This window comes from Pan troglodytes, chromosome 2 (genome assembly GCF_028858775.2).
Source record: "Pan troglodytes isolate AG18354 chromosome 2, NHGRI_mPanTro3-v2.0_pri, whole genome shotgun sequence".
NCBI classification, from domain to species: domain Eukaryota; kingdom Metazoa; phylum Chordata; class Mammalia; order Primates; family Hominidae; genus Pan; species Pan troglodytes.
The window spans coordinates 152,279,864-152,302,756 of record NC_086015.1 but is presented as its reverse complement, the minus strand read 5'-3'; the positions used below and the strand labels follow the sequence as shown (position 1 = coordinate 152,302,756).

General features: G+C 43.1%; 1 protein-coding gene across 8 annotated transcripts in view; it reads left to right on the top strand.

Moving 5' to 3' along the window:
- Window positions 1-19,038: 19,038 nt before the first annotated feature.
- The window catches only part of HLTF (helicase like transcription factor), a 56,232-nt gene continuing 52,377 nt past the window's right edge, over window positions 19,039-22,893 (top strand). For 4 of the 8 annotated variants that reach the window (XM_054681159.2, XM_016942139.4, XM_054681158.2 and 1 more), the window contains exons 1-2: window positions 19,061-19,453; window positions 20,880-21,087. In XM_054681159.2, the coding sequence (XP_054537134.1) occupies window positions 19,434-19,453; window positions 20,880-21,087 (228 nt within the window). In that variant the 5' untranslated portion in view covers window positions 19,061-19,433. Of the gene's footprint in view, window positions 19,454-20,879; window positions 21,088-22,893 lie in introns of all 8 variants that reach the window. The other 4 variants (XM_016942138.4, XM_024355746.3, XM_016942136.4 and 1 more) reach the window with 2 other exon arrangements.

Genomic DNA, 22,893 nt, shown 5'->3' with positions numbered 1-22,893 from the left:
GATTTGAGACTGATCTCCCATCTCTTCCACTGCAGCACTGGATGAAAGCTTTCTTCCTTGGCAATAATTGTTGTCTCAGCGATTGGCTTTCTGTGTGGTGAACAGCAGGACCTAGACTGAACCCATGGTGTTTTGGTAACAATATGATTCATTTTGTATGTATTCCAGTGAAGGGGACCTCCTCTAGGTTTGTAATTTTTATCAAGATAGTCAGATTTGTATGACTTTATTCTACTTAAAAGTAAACATGTTAGATGTATTCTGTGTAATTTACAGCAAAAGTTCTCACTGGAAACAGCAGTGATTTGGATAAAATGTCTAAAATATCTAAAATAAAATGTTGGATAAGAAATTGCTTTCTGAGAAGTTTTGAGGGATTATCAGTTGTCTTTTTTCAATTACAGATTGAGCATCCCTAATCAGAAAATCCCTAATCAAAAAATCTGAATTCCAAAATGCTCCAAAATCCAAATCTTTTTGAGCTCCAACATGACAATGAAGATGACGTTGTTATACTGCAGAAAAACTGCCTATAGATAACATGGTGAAAATGTGTGATGGACTTATCAAAAGACTAGAGCAAGGCTGGGCATGGTGGCTTACGTCTGTAGTCCTAGCACTTTGGGAGGCAGAGGTGGGTGAATCATTTGAGGTCAGGAGTTCAAGACCAGCCTGGCCAACATGGTGAAACTCCGTCTCCACTAAAAATACAAAAATTATCTGGGCATGATGGCACACGCCTGTAATTCCAGTTACTTGGGAGGCTAAGGCAGGAGAATCACTTAAACTTGGGAGACAGTGGTTGCAGTGAGCCAAACTCGCACCACTGCACTCCAGCCTGGGCAAGAGAGCAAGACTGTGTCTCAAAACAAACAACAACAAAACAAATAAACAAACAAAAAAGGACTAGAGTAGCATGCATTCATCACAGAACAATAATCATATCAGTTTATAAAATCAGAGACTTTTAAGACAAAAACTATTGTTAATGAGTCAGATGACTCCGGAGGAAATATTTTAAAAAGTCATCCAGCAGAATGCCTTCTTATCCCTTGAGAACTCATTTCCTGGTCCCTCAGCAGTTTCTGAAGTTTCTTCCCATCTAAAAATATAAAATACAGTGTACAGCAACCTTTTAATCAAAATAGAGTTGACTCTTGAGCAACGCAGGGGTTGGGGCACTGACCTCCTACACAATTAAAAAAAAAAATCCACATATAACTGACTCCCCCAGAATTTATATACTAATAGCCTACCGTTGACTGGAACCACTGCCAATAACAAAAACAGTCGATTAACATATATTTTACATGTCATATGTATTATATGCTGTGTTCTTACAATAAAGTAAGCTAGAGCGAAGAAAATTTTATAAAGAAAATCATAAGGAAGAGAAAATATATTTACTACTTATTAAGTGAAAGTGGATCATCATTAAGGTCTTCATCCTTGTCATCTTCATATTAAGTGGGCAAAGAATGAGGAAGAGGAAGAGGAAAGATTGTTCTTGCTATCTCAGGGGTGGCATAAATAAAGAAGAAAATCTGCATATAAGTGGACCCGCACAGTTTAAATCTGTGTTTTTTTTTCAAGGCTCACCTGTACAGCATTGTAAGTGGAGACTGAAAGCCTGCCATTGTTTGTTGATGTTGTTGTTTAATGGATGATATAGGCATTCTGGTGATGCTACTGTGCTGCTTACTTACCTCCAACACATTGTTTTTTTCAGTGTCTTTTTTTTTTTGAGACGGAGTCTCACTCTCTCTCCCAGTCTGGAGTGCAATGGCGCGATCTCGGCTCACTGCAAGCTCCGCCTCCAGGATTCACACCATTCTCCTGCCTCAGCCTCCAGAAGCCTCCTGAGTAGCTGGGACTACAGGCGCCCACCACCACAGCCGGCTAATTTTTTTGTATTTTTTTTTTAGTAGAGATGGGGTTTCACTGTGTGAGCCAGGATGGTTTCGATCTCCTGACCTTGTGATCTGCCCACCTCGGCCTCCCAAAGTGCTGGAATTACAGGCGTGAGCCACCACACCTGGCCTTTTTCAGTATCTTAATGATATGTCCTTTTTTTTTTTTTTTTTTTTTTTTACTGTTAAGTACTTACGTGCAAATAAGTGTAAGAAAATGGTTGCTTATCAGTAGCATATAAATTCAGAATCAGGAATGACAGTGATGCCAATCAAAAACAGATTGTCCACATGGGTGACTGATAGAATGACATCTTTGCTTTCTGATAGTTTAGTGTACACAGATTTTGTTTCATGCACAAAATACTTTTAAATATTGTATGAAGTTACCTTCAGGCCATGTGTATCAAGTATATAAGAAACATAAATGTATTTCACATATAGACTTGGAGCCCATCCTCAAAATATATCATTATGTATATGCAAATATTCCTTTAAAAAAATAGAGACAGGGTCTCTTTCTGTCACCTAGGCTGGATTACAGTAGAGTTGATCATAGTTCACTGCTGCCTCGAACTCCTAGGCTCAAGTGATCCTTCCACCTCAGCCTCCTGAGTAGCTGGAATTACAGGGTCTCACCATCTTGCCCAGGCTGGTATCAAACTCCTGGGCTCAAGCGATCCTCCCTCCTTGGCCTCCGCAAGTGGTGGGATTACAGGCGTGAACCACTGCACCTGGCCACAGATATACCAAAATAAAAAAAATAAATAAAATAAATCCAAAACCTGAAACACTTCTTGTCCTAAGATTTTGGGTAAGGAATACTAAACTTCTATAATAACAGAAGAATCTACAGGAGAAAGCATGTTTCATGGTAGGATAGAATTTGATTTTTTAAGTTATTACTTTCCTAAATTATGCTTAGATGCAAGGAAAAGTGATTTACTTTATTTAATCAACAAATATTTAATATTTACTAGATCCTCTTCTAGGTGCTATAGGATCAGCTGTGAACAATATAAGTTCTTGCTTTGGTGGAGTTTATCTAGGAGAAGGAAACAGGTGGCTGGCAAGGTTGTAGAGAAAAAGGAATGCTTATACACTGCTGGTTGGAGTATAAATTAGTTCAATCATTGTGGAAGACTGTGGTGATTCCTCAAAGACCTAAAGACAGAAATACCGTTTGATGCAGCAATCCCATTACTGGATATATAACCAAAGGAATATAAGTCATTCTATCATAAAGACACATGCACGCGTATGTTCATTGCAGCACTATTCACAATAGCAAAGACATGGAATCAACCTAATAGACTGGATAAAAAATATGTGGTACATATAAACCATAGAATACTATGCAACCATAAAAAAGAATGAGATCATGTCCTTTGCAGGGAAACAGATGGAGCTGGAGGCTGTTATCCTTAGCAAACTAACACAGGAACAGAAAACCAAATACGGCATGTCCTCCTAAGTGAGAGTTAAATGATGAGAATACATGGACACATAGAGGGGAACAGCGTACACTGGGGCCTAATGGAGAGAGGAAGGTGGGAAGAGGCAGAGGATCAGGAACAACAGAACTAATGGATACTAGGCTTAATACCTGGGTGATGAAATAATCTGTACAATGAAACCCCATGACACATGTTTACCTATATAACAAATCTGCAAATCCTGCACATGTACCCCTGAACTTAAAAGTTTTTAAAAAAAAGAAAAAAGAAAAAAAAAAGTCAGGGTTGGAGAGATATATATTTGGGAGTGATCAGCATATAGATGGTATTTACAATCGTGTTAGGTTTGGAAGGTGGTGTTATTATAAATAAAAAAGGAAGTCATGTGTGAGTGAGATCATGTAAGGCAGTGTTTCTTAATGGAGAGTGATTTTTCTCCCCTCTTACCGGGTCATTTGACAATGTCCAAAAACATTTTTGACTGTCAAGTGGTCAGGAGGAGTGCTACTAGTATCTAGCGTATAGAGGCCAGGGATACTGCTAAACCCTCAACAATGCACAGGACAGATATTTCCCCTTCACAACAAAGAATGATCCAGTCTAAAATTTCAATAGTGGCAGAGTGTTGTGGCTTATGCCTGTCCCAGCACTTTGGGAGGTCAAGGCAGGAGGATTGCTTGAGCTCAGGAGTTCGAGACCAGCCTGGGCAATGTGATGACGTTGTCTCTACATAATATTTTTAAAAATTAGCTGGGCATGGTGGTGTGCACCTATAGTCCCAGCTACTTGGGAGGCTGAGGTGGGAAGATCCCTTGAGCCTAGGAGTTTAAGGCTGCAGGAGTTGAGATGCGTGATTGCCCCACTGCACTCCTGCCTGGGTAACAAAGAAAAACCCTATCTCTAAAAAATAATAAATAAATAAATAAATAAATAAATAAAACTTCAATAGTGTCCAGTTTGGGAAATCCTGATGAAGGGTATGGATGTTTTATGTTAGAGAAACATGGACATGTACTGCTGAAGTTTCAGTGGGTTATATATTCCCTCCTCCATTTTTCCTAAAGATCATTGAATGGATGAGCTGATATACTGCAGTAAAACTTGCGAATTTTTGACTGGATCTGGTGCTGGAAAAAATTGTACAAAGTTGTATCTTCTATATCTGTGCCATCCAATGTGGTAGTCACTAGCTACATGTGTTTAATTATATTTAAACTTAAATTTAAAAATCGGTTTCAGCTGGGTGTGGTGGCTCACGCCTGTAATCCCAGCGCTTGGGGGGGGACCAAAATGGTCAGATTGCTTGAGGTCAGGAGTTTGAGACCAGCCTGGGCAACATGGTGAAGCCCCATCTCTACCAAAACTACAACAAATTAGCTGGGTGTAGTGGTGTGCACCTGTGGTCCCAGCTACTTGGGAGGCTGAGGTGAGAGGATCACATGAGCCTGGGAGGCAGTGGTTGCAGTGAGCTGAAATCACACCACTGCACTCCAGCCTGAGCAACAGAGCCAGACTCTCAAAAAAAATTCGTTCTATAGCTGCACTAACCACATTGCAAGAACTCAGCCACCACACATAGTTTGTGACTACCCTATTGAAAGCATAGATACAGAATATGTCTATAATTGTAGAAAGTTCTTTTGGACAATGCTGTTCTAGATATTTGGATAACAGTTGATGTGGAATTACATTTCTTTTGGTTTCTTGTATTTGTGTAGAAATTTAATTTGTTTTATATAACAGCATTAAGACTTTCAAATATGTTTGTATGAAGTTTTTCTGCATAATATCTCTTCTACATGGTAAATACTATCTAGCTTCTACTAATACACTTCTGCTTTTAAAAATGGTAGTTAAAATCTACAGAAGAAAATATAGAGACAAACCCATATTTGTCAGGTTTGGCTGTATAACAAAATACACTGGGTGGCTGAAACAACATAAATGTACTTTCTCACTATTCTGGAGGCTGGAAGTCTGAGATCAGGGTACCATGGTTGGGTTCTGTGAGGGTTCTCCTCCTGGTGTGCAGCTAGCTACCTTGCTGTGTGCTCACATAGACTTTCTGCTGTATGTGCAGAAGAGGAGAGAGAGAGAGAGAAAGTCTCTACTCCTGATTCTAATTTTGCATCTTTTCTTTTACTTTGATTCAGTAACATAGGCATTTTACCATAAAAAACTTTTGCATTTCATCTTGTATACTTGTCAAAAGTTATGTTATTGAACATTAGGATTTATAGAAGATCACTAGTTGTACCCCTAAATCTGTTCTCTCTTCCATGATAATAAACTTCTAGCTAGGCACATCACTACCTAGTCTCCCTTGCTGCAGGAGTGGCTACTCCACTGACTAAACTTTTTTCAATGGAATATGAAACATCAGTGAGGTGTGCAACTTCCCTGTCATTTGCTTAAGATGATATCACTTGTCTTGGACTAATTTTTTATGACTGTTAATGGCACTAATTAGGGAGAAATTCAAACTGGTGTTGAGAAGTGTATCCAGAAGTTTCTGGGTATTGCAAGACAGAACTTATTTTCCTACCAAAAATATTGCAGTTATCTTTCAGAAAACCAGAGCAAGGCATCCAAAAGGATATGTTGGCAATAAGGAATAAATTATAATGGAAAGATGCTCTGGTCAAGAAACATTTGATAAAACAAAGGTAGGTGCTAGACAACATCAACAGGGAGCACAAAAGCCTTCAGAAATTCCTCAAGAGAACTTGATGTACTTGGAAAAGGCTTCTGCTAATATCCCTGCACCTGTGAAGCAAGCATGAAGAAAAATACAAAGTGAATTGGCTTGAAAATTATGTTGTGTGTGATTCAGCCTAAGAAGAGAGTTTCATAAGACATTAATTTTTGCAGACTAAACATTTTGCAGGAAGACTCTACCAAAGTGTGAGACAGTTTTAGTTTTCAGCACATTTTTACCCTATTTTTCTTTTGTTTGTTTTTTGAGACGGAGTCTCTATTGCCCAGGCTGGAGTGCAGTGGCACAATCTCAGCTCACTGCAACCTCTGGCTCCTGGGTTCAAGCGATTCTCCTGCCTCAGCCTCCTGAATAGCTGGGATTACAGGCGCCCATCACCATGCCCATCTAATTTTTGTATTTTTAGTAGAGACAGGTTTTCACCATGTTGGCCAGGCTGGTCTCGAACTCCTAACCTCAGGTGATCCGCCCGCCTTGGACTCCCAAAGTGCTGGGATTACAGGTGTGAGCCACTGTGCCCGGCCTTACCCTATTTTTATAAACTTAATTTATCAAGTACTTTCTAAAATACTATAGCTTTGGTTTAAAAAAAAGGTAAGTGGCTGGGCGTGTTGGCTCACGCCTGTAATCCTAGCACTTTGGGAGGCCAAGGCGGGCAGATTATGAGATCAGGAGATTGAGACCATCCTGGCTAACACAGTGAAACCCTGTCTCTACTAAAAATACAAAAAAAATTAGCTGAGCCTGGTGGTGGGCACCTGTAGTCCTAGCTACTTGGGAGGCTGAGGCAGGAGAGTAGCATGAACGCGGGAGGCAGAGCTTGCAGTGAGCCGAGATCCTGCTACTGCACTCCAGCCTGGGTGACAGAGCAAGACTCCGTCTCAAAAAAAAAAAGGTAAGTTTTGGATCTTTTGTTAGTCTGTTAATATGGTGCCACTTACAGATTTTTTTTGTGGAATTTTTTTTTTTGCTTTTTATTTAACTTGTGATTTTTGTGTAACTTTTAATCTCTGTGTATATATTCAGTTGATAGATTAAATTGCATGACTGGAGGAAAAGCATTCTACTGGCCTCGGTGTGAGGAAATGAGGACTTTGGTGGTAGGCCTTTGGGGATAATTACTCTTCAGTGGTGGTGAGAGGTGACAGCGTGCTGGCAGTCCTCACAGCCCTTGCTCGCTCTCGGCACCTCCTCTGCCTGGGCTCCCACTTTGGCAGCACTTGAGGAGCCCTTCAGCCCGCCGCTGCACTGTGGGAGCCCCTTTCTGGGCTGGCCAAGGCCGGAGCCAGCTCCCTCAGCTTGTGAGGAGGGTGGAGGGAGAGGTGCGGGCGGGAACCGGGGCTGTGCGTGGTGCTTGCGGGCCAGCGCGAGTTCCGGGTGGATATGGGCTCGGCAGACCCTGCACTTGGAGCAGCTGGTTGGCCCCACCAACCCCGGGCAGTGAGGGGCTTAGCACCTGGGCCAGCAGCTGCTGTGCTCAATTTCTCGCCGGCCTTAGCTGCCTTCCCGTGGGGCAGGGCTCAGGACCTGCAGCCAGCCATGCATGAGCACCCCCCCTCCCCCTCTCCCTCCCCCTCCTCCCCTCCCTCCCCCACCTCTCCCCCTCCTCCCCTCCTCCCTCCCCCCACCTCTCCCCATCCCCCAACCTCCCCCCTCCCCCCTCCCCCCTCCCCCACCTCTCCCCTCCCCCCACCTCTCCCCTCCCCCACCTCTCCCCTCCCCCACCTCTCCCCTCCCCCACCTCTCCCCTCCCCCACCTCTCCCCTCCCCCCACCTCTCCCCCTCCCCCACCTCTCCCCCTCCCCACCTCTCCCCCTCCCCACATCTCCCCCTCCCCCACCTCTCCCCCCTCCCCCCACCTCTCCCCCCACCCCCCCATCCTGTGCTGCTGGAGCCTCCCCAACAAGCGCCGCCCCCTGCTCCAGGGCACCCAGTCCCATTGACCACCCAACGGCTGAGGAGTGCAGGTGCATGGCAGGGGACTGGCAGGCAGCTGCACCTGCAGCTCGGGTGCAGGATCCACTGGGTGAAGCCAGCTGGGCTCCTGAGTCTGGTGGGGACTTGGAGAATTTTTATGTCTAGCTAAGGGATTATAAATACACCAATCGGCACTCTGTATCTAGCTCAAGGTTTGTAAACACACCAATCAGCACCCTGTGTCTGGCTCAGGGTTTGTGAATGCACCAATCGACACTCTGTATCTAGCTACTCTGGTGAGGACTTGGAGAACCTTTGTGTCTGCACTCTGTATCTAGCTAATCTAGTGGGGATGTGGAGAACCTTTGTGTCTAGCTCAGGGATTGTAAATGCACCAATCAGCACCCTGTCAAAACAGACCACTGGGCTCTACCAATCAGCAGGATGTGGGTGGGGCCAGATAAGAGAATAAAAGCAGGCTGCCCGAGCCAGCAGTGGCAACCCGCTCAGGTCCCCTTCCACACTGTGGAAGCTTTGTTCTTTTGCTCTTTGCAATAAATCTCGCTGCTGCTCACTCTTTGGGTCCACACTGCCTTTATGAGCTGTAACACTCACCAGCGAAGGTCTGCAGCTTCACTCCTGAAGCCAGCGAGACCACGAACCCACCAGGAGGAACAAACAACTCCAGACACGCCACCTTAAGAGCTGTAACACTCACCGTGAAGGTCCGCAGCTTCACTCCTGAGCCAGCGAGACCATGAACCCCACGAGAAGGAAGAAACTCCGAACACATCTGAACATCAGAAGGAACAAACTGTGGACACGCCGCCTTTAAGAACTGTAACACTCACAGCAAGGGTCCGCGGCTTCATTCTTGAAGTCAGCGAGACCAAGAACCCACCAATTCCGGACACAGTGGTATAGAAAAATATGTTATTTTGCTGTGTTTATTTCAGGACTTTGAACTATCTCAAATATAGAAATCTAAAGCAACAATTTTTATTTATTTATTTATTTTTGAGACGGAGTCTGGCTCTGTCTCCAGGCTGGAGTGCAGTGGCGTGATCTCGGCTCACTGCAACCTCCACCTCCCTGGTTCAGGCAATTCTCCTGTCTCAGCCTCCTGAGTCGCTGGGACTACAGGCGCGTGCCACCATGCCCAGCTAATTTTTGTATTTTTAGTAGAGGCAGGGTTTCACCATGTTGGCCAGGATGGTCTCAATCTCTTGACCTCGTGATTCGCCCATCTCAGCTTGGGATTACAGGCATGAGCCACCACACCCGGCCCTAAAGCAGCAGTATTTGTAATGATTCCCTAGCTCTCCAAATGAGGATATTTTGTAAATAGGTAGAAGGAGGATAACAAGATCCTAATTATGTAGTAGTATTACAGTAGGATCCTTAGATTTATGTGGACCTTTATTTTATTCTTTTGGTGATGTTTAATGATTTGGGGGATGGTAAGAGAGGAAATATGTTGGGGACATAGGCCAATTATAAGGAGTTAAAGTTTGTTTTAACTCCTTATAGTCTCTCCATTTGTTTTGTTTTTGTTTTATTTTGTTTCTGAAATAAATTTTCATTAAGGAAGATTTTTGCTAATAGGCAATATTGATTCGAAGGGGCTGCTGGGGTGGGTGGTGGCCATCAGGACGGCCACTCAGCAAATTAACCACACGAAAAAGCATGTTAAGCCTTACTGCTTAGGAAAATATTTACCCTTTTTATTTTCATTAGCCACTCAGATCCTATTCTGAATTGATATTGAGGAATACAAAACTGCACTGTTTCTGGCTTTAGTTGGATGGAGTTTTCATTTCACTGTTTTATATAGTTTCTCATTAGACGTCCTTCAACTCAAAACAAACACTCCATCCACCCATCATTTTTTCTGTGGGCTCTGTGACTTGGCTTTGAAGACCCATTTGCAACACAAGATTGAAATCCACTCATCATTCCTGGTTCCCCTTGGCTGTCACCTAGTCCTTGAAGCTCAGAATACCCAAGGCAAAGCCTTGTTCCCAGAGCACAATATTTTTTATCTTTATTACTGTACTTTGTTAATCTCCCTTGTAGTTTAGTAATTTTTGTCTCTTTTTGTTCCCCTTTCTGTTTTGTAAGCTCATGAAAGACAAGCATTACTTCCCTTTGTGTATTTAGGGACGATTCATTACTTACCATTTATTTATTTATTTATTTATCCAGCCTGTCGCCCAAGCTGGAGTGCAGTGGCACGAGTTTGGCTCACTGTAACCACTGTCTCCCAGGTTCAAGCGATTCTCCTGCCTCAGTCTCCCAAGTAACTGGAATTATAGGCGTGTCCCACCATGCCTGGCTAATTTTTGTATTTTTAGTAGAGATGGGATTTCACCATGTTGGCCAGGCTGGTCTCGATCTCCTGACCTCAAGGGATCCACTCAGCCTCCCAAATTGCTGGGATTACAGGCATGAGCCACCATGCTGGGCCTCATTACTTACCTTTTATACTTAATGGCCATGTATCTTTGTTTGTGTGTATATATAGCATCATCTGTAATTCCCAGCCTAAGGCCAGGAACCCCTGGCAAAATATTCATTACCTATTTTTGATGTTAAATATGATTAACTATACCTCATTAATTAGAATGTATAGGTTAAACAAAGCCTTTAAAATTGTTTTTACTCAAATTATTTCAAGTTTGTTAGTGCTAATTAGAAGCTTTGATTGGCTTTTAAAATTTCTTGATTAAAAACCGAACAAACTGATCAAATGATCTTTCTACAATAAAGGGGTACTTGGTGAAAAGATTGGGAACAATTATATTTGGTATCTAGTTAAAAAAAATATAGGTACCAGGGTTTGTTTTTTAGACAGGATCTTGCTCTGTTGCCCAGGCTGTAGTAAAATCACATGATCACAGGTCACTGCAGCCTTGACCTGCCAGGCTCAAGCGATCTTCCCACCTCAGCCTCATGAGTTGCTGGGACTACACTATAGGTGCATGCCACCACACCCAGCTAAATATTCTATTTTTTTTTTAATAGATACAGGGTTTGGCCATGTTGCCGAGGCTGGTCTCAAGCTCCTGGGCTCAAGTGATCCTCCTGCCTCACCTCCCAAAGTGCTAGGATTTCAGGCATGAGCCATCACACCTGGCCTGTATCCCAATTTTGCCGTTTCTTTTCTAAATCCAAATTTTTGTTCAAATAAATAGCAAATTTTAAACAAGTGCATAGTCATTTCTTTTCTACCAGAAACATCTTGAAGAAGTCTTCTTAAAATATCAGGCTAGCTGTGTTTCTAATTCTTTTAAAAAATCTAAAGTTGGCTGGTCCGAAGTCAGTGAGTTATCTCAATTGATTGTTTACAGTCAGTTACAGATCGAACTCCTTGTTCTACTCTTTCCCCCCTTCTCACTGCAGCAATTAAAAAAAATCTGAACTAATTTTATGAGTAAAAATATGTCTTGTCCTTTTTTGATTATCCTTCTTTTTCATAGATTGCTAATTTAGCCAACTATTGATGTTTCCTGATAAGCTGAATTTTCCGAATATTTACGGCCAGCTGTACAGACTTCAATACATTAACCTAGGTCATCGGTGCTTTAATGTTTCTCTTGGGGGGCATCCCACTTTATTCCTCTTTAACCCAGTGCTTTAGCTAAAAATGTTTGAGAAATGGAAATTTTATTTATTTATTTATTGGCAATAGAGTCTCTCCATTGCCCTGGCTGGAGTGCAGTGGTCATAGCTCCCTGCAGCCTTGAACTCCTGGCCTGAAGCGATTCTCCCACCTTAGCTTCCCAAAGTGCTAGGATTACAGGTATGAGCCACCACACCCGGCTAGAAATTTTACTTATAAATGTTACAAAGTTAGCAATTCAATATTAATTGAGATAATTAACATGTATTTGCTAATTTAATATATATATTAATTATAGCATAGTATATCAATATAGTCTAACCCTAAAACTTCATCAGTTCATTAATTTGAGTCTCTTAGAATTTCTAATTCTATTGGATCAGATTAAGTTCCTCTAAAAATCTATTGGAATGCTTTATTTTTTTTATTTTTTGAGACAGGGCCTCACTCTGTTATCCAGGCTGAGTGCAGTGGCATAAACACAGTTCACTGCAGCCTCTACCTCCTGAGCTCAGGCCATCCTTTCTCCCTAGCCTCCCAAGTGGCTGGGATTTCAGGTGTGTGCCACCACGCCTGGCTAATTTTTGTGTTTTTTTAATAGAGATGGGGTCTTGCAGTGTTACCCAGGCTGGTCTCAAACTCCTGGGCTCAAATGATCCTCCCACCTTGGCCTCCCAAAATGCTTGGATTACAAGTTTGAGCCACAGCACCCTACTTTTCTTCTTCAAATTTGAGAAATGTGTTTTTTTGTGAGGTTTTTTTCTTAACTTTCTAAAAGGCTATTTGAAATAGCAAGTTAGCAAGTTAAACCTTAATTTTAGGGTTAGCATAAGTATTGCTATACAATGCAATAGTTTGGTGAATTGTGATAATAATTTTAAAAAGTCATTTACAGCCAGGTGAGATGGCCCATGCCTGTAGTCCCAGCTCCTTGGGAGGCTGAGTTGGTAGGGCAGCCTGAGTTGAGTCTAGTTTGGGCAACATAGTGAAACCTATTTTCTAAGAAAAAAGAAAACCAGTGAATTACTACTACGATGTAATTGCTCACTTTCTAGGCTGGGTGCAGTGGCTCATGCCCGTAACCCCAGCACTTTGGGAAGCTGAGGCAGGCAGACTGCTTGAGTGCACGAGTTTGAGAACAGCCTGGGCAACATGGCAAAACCCCATCTCTACAAAAAATACAAAAGTTAGCCAGGTGTAGTGGCGTGCACCTGTAGTCCCAGCTACTCGGGAGGCTGAGGCACGAGAATTGCTTGAACCCAGGAGGCGGAGGTTGTAGTGAGCTAAACGCGCCACTGCACTCCAGTCTGGGCAACAGAGCAAGACTCTTGTCAAAAAAAAAAAAGGTAGTATTTCTTTATTATATCAAAAGGGCATTTAGAGTTGAAGTTTTAATGTTCTAGCCATAAAGGAGGCAGAAAGGCTGGGCGTGTGGCTCATGCCTGTAATCCCAGCACTTTGGGAGGCCGAGGTAGGAGCGTAGGAGGATCACTTGAGCCCAGGAGTTCAAGACCAGCCTGGGCAACCTGTCTCTCCAAAAAAAAACGAACAAACAAAATTAGCTGGGCATGGTGGTTTATGCCTGTAGGCCCAGCTACTTGGGACACAGGTAGGAGGATCAATTGAGCCCAGAAGTTGAGGCTGCAGTGAGCTTGTTTGTGCCACTGCACTCCAGCCTGGGCATCAGAGCAAGACCCTGTCTTAAAAGAGGAAAAAAAAAAAGGAGGCAGAAAAAATGTTTATTAATCCTTGCAGTTTTCATTAAAATAAAAAGATTACTTTGGTATGGCCATGACAGAAACCCTAAATCATTCCAGGGCCTAGAGTGGTACTTCCCTGAAGCTGGGGAAAGGACCCTGGGCAGAAAGCAAAGGAGGGGGCAGATCCCTGGCTGGCCTGATGCCTTGCAACCTTGGGCTTGAGCCACATAAGAGCATTTAGTGAGTCAAGGCCTAAAGGAGGAGGGAACAATTATCTGCTGGGAAAGGGCTATATAATCTGGAACACCACAGATTTCTCAGACGCGGAGTTGAGATTAGAGTGTCTCCTACCGCTTGATGAAACAATTCAGTCTACTTCAAGGACATGCACCTGGAAAAATGACTGGCTTCTGGAAACAGTGTTATTCTGCTATTTAGGAACAACCCTGCTGATTGAGCCTCAATAAGGAAAATAGGCCTCAATCAACCATATTTCTTAAGTGCTAGAGGACTCGTTAGACAATAACTCTATTACAACAATAAGAGCACTTACTGAGTGCTTACTCCAGGGCAGCACTTCATATTCATCGTATTATTTAATTAAGAAGATTTTTACTTGGCATTAATTTAATATCACTTTGGCCCTGTCAGCTGTGGTTTTACTCAGGATTTTGTCCAAAATCTAGAGAAACCTGATTAACTGTAAGAAAATTTAATAAGTCACAAAATATTATATTTTCTTTTCCACTGCATTGTCTTGGTTATTTTAAAAAATGGTTCAGAAATAGTATTGTACCAATGTTCATGTCCTCATTTTGGTCATTGTACTATAGTTATGTACGGTATTAAAATAAGTGGCATAAAGGATATGAGGCAGCAATTTGTACTAAATTTGTAATTTTCTGTAAGTCTACAATTAGATAAAAATAAAGCTGAATAATAGTTCATCATTTCTTTAATAAATTACTCATTTTATTTTATTATGGCAAAAAGAAATACATGTTTAATGTAGCAAATATTTTATATACATATAAGTAAAAAGAAGAAAATGAAAATTCCCTAATTTAACCAGCTAGAGGTATTTACTATAAATATCTAGGTATATCTTCATCAAGATGTGTGCATATGGACATATAGCATGTATGAATTTCAATCACTGACTATATTTGCAAATGTAAAACTTTATATTTCTTTATTGAACTTAATTTTTGTTAAACCTTCATTCTGCCTAATGGCAGGTAACCTAATTTAGTCACTTCTGAATAGTTCAGTCATTTTAAGATTTAAAGTCATTTAAATTCATCTTTCAGATTTAGTTCCCTTCGTCTTACCCACCAGGGAGGTTATATTTGGACTCCATTCATCTAATGCAGTCACCCATTGCAGATGTAACTCATCTCACCTCACCATTGGGGACCAGCATCCTGCTTTTGTTTGCTAGAACCATAATCCTGATGATGCTCTCCAGCCTTCACAGGGCTAGAGGCTCACAAGGCTGCCCCGGGTCCCCTTAACAGAGCCACCTCAGTCACCTTTACTCCTTTACTGCCTTGGCACATTTCTAGTCTCTGAGGTTCTCTCTGAGATCTGCAGAATACTGAGGCCACTCTCTGGGAAATGTGGCATAGCTTCCTTTTCTTGTGTAATCTACAGAAACTTTGCTAGACTTTCTAGCATTCTCCCTTTGTGCAGATTGGCCCAGTGTGATGGTATTCCAGGTCTTCTCTCTAAGACCCACTTAAGGGATTTACTCTGCAAACCCTCCTGCCTGACATTCTTGAAAATTCTCCTCAATTGAACTTTTATCTCCTTTGGAGTGAAAGAAGCGAACAAACAAGCAAGCTCTTACATCATCCTACTTTCTTCAGTCTATGAGTTATGATATAAGCTTAAAAGTTTCTGTATTGAAGCCAGATTTCTAGATATTCAGATTCTTCTCTTAAAGCCCCTCCCTGCTGCCTGGTCCCTGCCCCCACACCAATGGCTTTAAAATTCTATTTTGCAAAGTGTAAAAAACATTTTTTTTTTGAGAGGGAGTCTCGCTGTGTCACCCAGGCTGGAGTGCAGTGGAACGATCTCGGCTCACTGCCATCTCCGCCTCTTGGGTTCAAGTGGTTCTCCTGCCTCAGCCTCCCAAGTAGCTGGGACTACAGGTATGGCACCATCACCCCCTGCTAATTTCTGTATTTGTAGTAGAGACAGGGTTTCACAATGTTGGCCAGGCTGGTCTTGAACTCCTGGCCTCAAGTGATCTTCCCACCTTGGCCTCCCAAAATACCAGGGTTACAGGCGTAAGCCACCACACCCAGCCTAGAAAAGGCCTAGAAAAAGTGGCTCACGCCTGTAATCCCAGCACTTTGGGAGGCCAAGGCGGGCAGATTGCTTGAGCTCAGGAGTTCGAGACCAGCCTGGCCAATGTGGCAAAACCCCCTCTCTACAAGAAATACAAAAATTAGCCTGGGGGTGGTGGTGCCATGCCTGTAATCGCAGCTACTTGGGGGCTGAGGCTGGAGAATCGCTTGAGCCCAGGAGGTCGAATCACGCCACTGCACTCCAGCCTGGGCTACTGGAGTGAGACCCTGTCTCAAGAAAAAAAAAAAAATTTTTTTTGAGACAATTGTGAACATTTGATTATGAACTAGTTATTAGAAGATACTAAGAAGTGATTTGTTATTAATTTTGCCAGGTCCATGGTTTTTAGAGAAATTAGTGAAGGCCATTATAGGCAGGGTGGGTTGGGAAGTGACCCGAGAAATGAAGCTACTGTGGGAGGAAGAGCCACATATGCCATTCTTGGATTTCAGGCTCACTGAATCAAACGGGAGTGACATGACATGATTAATTTGCATAAAGGTTCTGTGTGTGTGTGTGTGTGTGCGCGCGCGGGCATGTGTGTGTGTGGCTAGGGGTGCAGATGAGAAGTGTGTTTGTGACTGGGAAGTGGCTGGCTGGAGAAATTTTGGATTCCTTTCCTTTCCATACCATTCCTACCTAAATTTATCAGTGAACATTTTGGTTCTCTTGGCTTCATCACCTTCCCTTTCCAAGCCACCACCATCTCTTATCCGAACACAATAATTTTCTATCAGTTGCTTCTATCCTTGTTTCCTGTAATTCTCCACAGAGCTGCCAGCATTTTTAAAAGCCTAAATCAAGTCGTTATCCTCCTGCTTGAAACATTCAATGGCTTTCCATTGCAGTTAAAACACAAATTTTACTGGAGACTCTTAAGTTCCTATGTAATCTGGCCCTTATCTTCCCCACCGTCCTTTTAGTGCCACTTTCCTCCTTACTCACCAGCCAAACCCCACAAGCCACCCTACAGTTCATTTTCCAGTTACAAGTGTTCATTTTTCATATCTACTTGTGATGCTGTTATCAGAATAAATCAAGAAAAAACCAAAGAAGTTAATTTTTCAGAAAACATTATTTAGTATAATAGTTTTGAAATTGTAATTGCTGTAACATTTTAATCAAACTAGTACAAATTGTACTTGATCTTTAAATATAAAACAAAGAATGATTAAGGGAAAGAATGTTTTACTCCTGGTTCTGGGATGTGAAATATTGATAACATAGAGAAAACATACTGTGGGAGGAAGAGCCACATATGCCATTCTTGGATTTCAGGCTCACTGAATCAAACAGGGGAGTGACATGACATGATTAATTTGCATAAAGGTTCTGTGTGTGTGTGTGTGTGTGTGTGTGTGTGTGTGCAGGCATGTGTGTGTGTGGCTGGGGGTGCAGATCAGAAGTGTGTTTGTGACTGGGAAGTGGCTGGATGGAGAAATTTTGGATTCCTTTCCTTTCCATACCATTCCTTTAAATAGCAAATTTTAGTTCATTCAAAGCACATTCTTTAACCATGGGACAGTCATTATTCATAGATCTTAAGTCTTTTTTTTTTTTGAGATGGAGTCTCGCTCTGTTGCTCAGGCTGGAGTGCAGTGGCTTGATCTCGGCTCACTGCAACCCATGTCTCCCTGGTTCAAGCGATTCTCCTGCCTCAGCCTCCCAAGTAGCTGGGACTATAGGTGTGTGCCACCACGTCTGCTTAATTTTTGTATTTTCTTAGTAGAGTCAGGCTTTCACCATGTTGGCCAGGCTGGTCTTGAACTCCTGACCTCAGGTGATCCACCCAACTCGGCCTCCCAAAGTGCTGGGATTATAGGTGTGAGCCATTGCGCCTGGCCAGTCTTAAGTCTGAAAGAGCTATGTTCTCATATTTAGAATTTTTTCTTTGTCTAGTGAGCATGACTTTCTTACTCTTACAAAACATCAATTTGAGCAATTTCTGGCATATTTTCCAAGAATTTATTTAAAATCTGGCATACTAAAAGCTGAACTGTATTGCCATTTGCCTCAACACACTTCAAGAAGAACATACAACAATTAAAATAATTTGAAATGCCATTGTCTTTATCTTCCTCATCAACTTTGGTCAAATGAAATAATACATTGTTTCAAATTCTATTGCTCATCCATGGTTCATGATTAGAGATCACTACAGTTTATTTACGATAATGAACAAATGTGTCTTGAAAAGCTGACTACCGGCCTGGCACGGTGGCTCATGCCTGTAATCCCAGCACTCTGGGAGGCCGAGGCGGGCGGATCACCTGAGGTCAGGAGTTCAAGACCAGCCTGGCCAATATGGTGAAACCCCGTCTCTACTAAAAATACAAAAATTAGCTGGGCGTGGTGGTGGGCTCCTGCAATCCCGGCTACTCCGGAGGCTGAGGCAGGAGAATCGCTTGAACCCGGGAGGCGGAGGTTGCAGTGAGCCAAGATCACCCCATTGCACTCCAGCCTGGGGGACAGAGCGAGACTCCATCTCAATAAAAAAGAAAAAAAAAAACAAAAAAAAGAGAAAAGAAAAGCTGACCACCTAATATTATTGTGCTGACAGGCGTGTAACATGGACCTCTCTGTGACGCGCAAGTATTATCTGGCAGTTACATGGTGCCGCCTGTGCAGCTTGGCGCCACCACCAGCTTCCTGCCCTGTGCGATTAAAAGGCCAGCTTCGGGGACAGCAGCCTCCTCAACGCAAAGCGACCAGCCCTGCCAGGCGTCGGCTGCAGCTGGTCCAAGGTTGACGGTCCCAGGGCCGCATTCTCCTTCCAGTCACCTCAGACTCTGGAAAGAGAGCCATGGAGGGCCTCAGAGCGCCCCTCTGCAGTTCCTTGAGGAAAACAAGGGCCTCCCCTTCTTGGCTGGAGCAGCCAAGTGCCCACGGGGAAAATGGTCCCGTCCACCATTTCAGGCATACGCCCCCATAGCTGTAATAAACATGTGATGGGTTTCCTGCACCAAGAAAGGAAAATTTTCCTTAAAAATAACAAAAAGAGGTGGGGAGGGGACTCTTAAGTTCCATTTAAGATTTTCCAAACTCGTTGTGTCTCATGCATACGCTGAGGCTTAACATGAAAATTTGGAGCGAAAGTCCCCACGGTTCACCACAGGGAATGAAGTAAAGTATCTCGCCGGTAGCTCCAGGTCTCGTAAACCGTGGAGCTCCTTTAGTATAAGGCCCTATTACGTGCCACATTAGGTGAGAAGAAAATAAGAGGAAGGATACGGTAGAGCCTTTAGAATGGGGTTCAGTCTTAGGACTCGTAGGATAAAGGAAGGTCGTTTCCCTCCGTTTGAGGCAGGGAATCAAACAAAACACCGGCACCGCAGGCACCGCAGTCGCACTCCTGGGGCCTCGTGGCTTTCCCGCGCGCCCGCCTTGGGGGCGGGGAAGAACCCGGATGGAACCACCCTTGCAGCCCGGACCCCCCGCCGTCTTTGAATGGCAGCGGGGCGGAGTTGCCCTCCCTTCTGTGCTCTGACTGGTTTGGCTCCGCACTCTCCTCTTCGTGATTGGGCTTTCCTAGTGCCAGTCACAGAGCGACGCTGGTCTCCCAGATTGTTGCTAGAAGGAGACGGCGTCGACGTCTGACTGGACTCGCGGCGACTTACCTTTCAGTCGTGCGCTCCTGATCCGGCGCTCGGAATTTGTCCCCGGCTTCAGGGCTGCGGGGCCTGAAAGGAGGCGTATCGAGGCGGCTCGAAAACGATCCAGGGGAGCCGAGGCGCTCCTCTTGTCATCCCACTCAGCGCCATGTCCTGGATGTTCAAGAGGTGAAGGGGGCGGAGGGGGTGGGGCGCTCGGGCTAAAGGCCTGGAGGCGTCCCCAAATGAACCTGACCTTCCCCGCGTTCCTCTGCGTTCCCTGGGCGATTTGTGCAGCTGTATTCGTTCTGTTGGTCGCATATGTGGCCGCGGGAGAAATAAATGCATTGTCTTCGCTGGCGAGTAGGGGCTCCTAGGGCGAGTCCCGTGTTAGGGACTTGGGAATCTCTGTCACCGACTGTGGGGGGCCTGGGGCTTAAAGCATCTCGGCCCGTGCTTTATTTAACAAAACATCTATTAGATACCCACTGTGCGCCAGGCATTGTGCTCGGTGGAGGGCCGAGTAAGACAGCCCTTGTCCCCAAGTGGCTCACAGCTTATCTGTATGCACAGACGTGCAGATAAGTATTTGCAGAGGAGCTAGTAGAGATATGCGCCACTTGCAAGGAAAACGCATCGCAAATAAGCGACTGTTCTTAGGAGAATGGAAACTTTTTGCAATGCTCCAGTAGACTCCCCTTCACTTTTCATTGTCCAAATTGGTATATATGGTCATTCCCGAAACAGTTACACCTAATGGGTTTGGGGTTATGCTTAAACCGGCGACGGAAGGCGGGTACGGGTGGCTTGGGGCCAATTTCCCACGGTGGCGTGGTTTGGATACCAGAATAGGTGTTCTGCTCGCAGGGAGTTACAGTGATGGATGCTGGATGTATTTTCTGGAAAATTATAAACAACTTCTGGTGCATTAATAGTTGTATTTTTATAAGTCTTTTATATAGCTCAATCCCTATTGAAATTTTGGCATATGATTTCATTTTTTAAATTATTTTTTTGAGATGGAGTCTCGCTCTGTCGTCCAGGCTGGAGTGCAGTGGCACAATCTCGGCTCGCTGCAACCTAGGCCTCCCGGGTTCAAGTGATTCTCCTGCCTCAGCCTCCCGAGTAGCTGGGATGACATATGGGCGCCACCACGCCCGGCTAATTTTTGTATTTGTAGTAGACAGGGTTTCACAATGTTGGCCAGGTTGGTCTCAAATTCCTGACCTCAGGTGATCCACCTGCCTCTGCCTACCAAAGTGCTGGGATTCCAGGCGTGAGCCACCGCATCCGGCCCATAATTGTAGTTACAGACATCATATACATATCAATTTAGATGATTTTCACTGGGAAAGAGGTTAGTGAACTCTGACTAGGCTTTTCATTTTGAATACCTAGGGGGCAGGTAGAAGAGCCAATACTGAAAACAGGTAGAGTTCCTAGAAGCCTTCTCCACTCACTGCAATTCCTGCTTTAACGAGAGTAACTATTAATCTTTACCGTGATTCCCATGTAAGATTTCATTTGCTGAAGTAAAGCATGAGAAAACTACTCATATGGTCTTTGGAAATACTTAAATATTATATTGTTTTTCTTTGCCTTTAAAAACAAATAGGGATCCAGTTTGGAAGTACTTGCAGACTGTCCAGTATGGAGTTCATGGAAATTTTCCACGCCTCTCATATCCAACTTTCTTTCCACGTTTTGAATTCCAAGATGTTATCCCTCCAGATGACTTTCTAACTAGTGATGAAGAAGTAGATTCCGTTTTATTTGGAAGTTTGAGAGGTCATGTGGTTGGACTACGCTATTACACGGGAGTAGTGAGTATAATAGTAGATAACTAAATTAAATTTTGATTATATTTCTGGCGTTAACCTAGAAAATAAGAGAATTAGCAGGTGATGTGTGCGGTTAATCTTTATTTTACTTTAAGTTAGTTAAATATTTGTACGCAAAAAATAACAAATACCTTAAGTGACCCTCCCACCTCAGCCTCCCAGAGTGTTGGGATTACAGGAATGAGCCACTATGCTTGGCCTCAGTGCGTTATGTTTGGTTATTATGGGTAGCACCCCACCCCCACACCCCAGCGCCTTGTTCATGTCATCGATTTGTTGCAAAAAGGAGGTCGTTTTGTGGAATCTTCTGGATTTTATTCTTTCATTTCTCCGTATGTTTCTTACGTTTAAGCTTCTCAATAGGGTGTCTGAAGCATGTTCAACAGGAGATTCCTTAGGAGTTTCATGTTCTGGATTTGTTTTTCTCCCGTATTTCCTTTACATTGGAACGTTTCAAATTGTTTTTTGATTGTCTGAAATGTGTTGTCTAGGAGATTCCTTAGGAAGAGACAATATTTCCTAAGTTTTTATATCTTCGTAATTGTGGCATTTTATGAATGACAGTTTCATAAAATATAAGTTATGAAGGACTTAATGACAGTTGGGCTGAATTTAAAATCTTTGTAATATATAGTTTCTCTCCATATCCTAATGTTGCATAGAATTCTCAGGCCAGTGTGATTTTCTCTTTCACTTAAGTGAATTGGATTTTTTTTTTTTCTTTTTTTTTTGAGACCAAGTTTCGTTTTGTTGCCCAGGCTGGAGTGCAGTGGCCTGATCTGGCCTCACTGCAATCTCTGCCTCCCAGACTCAAGCAATTCTCCCAATTCAGCCTCCTGAGTAGCTGGGACTGCTGGCGTTCACCACCATACCCAGCTAATTTTTGTATTTTTGTTTTTTTTTGTATTTTTTTGTAGGTTTTGGCATGTTGTCCAGGCTGATCTGGAACTCCTGTGCTCAAGTGATCCGTCCGCCTTGGCCTCTCCAAGTGCTGGGATGCTGCACCCGGCCTCTAATTTTTTCTAATAGATTCTTGAACTCTATCAGTTCTTATTTCACATCTATATATTCTCTGGCTCTCATATGCATTTCTGAGCTTTTCTGTTTCAGATTTGTGCTAATTTTTCAAAACTTACATTGCTTTCGATAATTATTTTATACCACCATGAAATACTAGATTATGGTAGTTATTGATCTTAGAACAATCAGTATTTTTGATCTGAGAATAATCTCTATGACCTCGGTAAACTCTAGTGTGTGTTGATAAAAAGTAATCATCAGTTTTCTTATTTTGCCAAATATATATACTTTAAATTTTATTTTTTTCCAGGAACACTATGTTGAGATATCATTTATTTTATAATTAACGCATGTTCTTTTATTTGTTTTTTTTTGAAACGGAGTCTTGCTTGCATTGCCCAGGCTGGAGTGCAATGGTGCAATCTTGGCTCACTGCAACCTCCACCTCCCAGGTTCAAGCGGTTCTCCTGCAACAGCCTCCTAAGTAGCTGGGATTATAGGCATGCGCCATCATGCCCAGCTAATTTTTTGTATTTAGGAGAGATGAGGTTTTGCCATGTTGGTCAGGCTGGTCTTGAACCCCTGACCTCAGGTGATCCACTCACCTCGGCCTCCCAAAGTGCTGGGATTACAGGCATGAGCCACCGCGCCCAGCCACGTTCGTTATTTTTAAATGGCTAAAAAGGCATTAAATCTTCTGAAGTCTATCATCCAGAAACATAACTTATCTTCTACACTTGTTTCTGTGAGCATGTGCATGTAAATTGG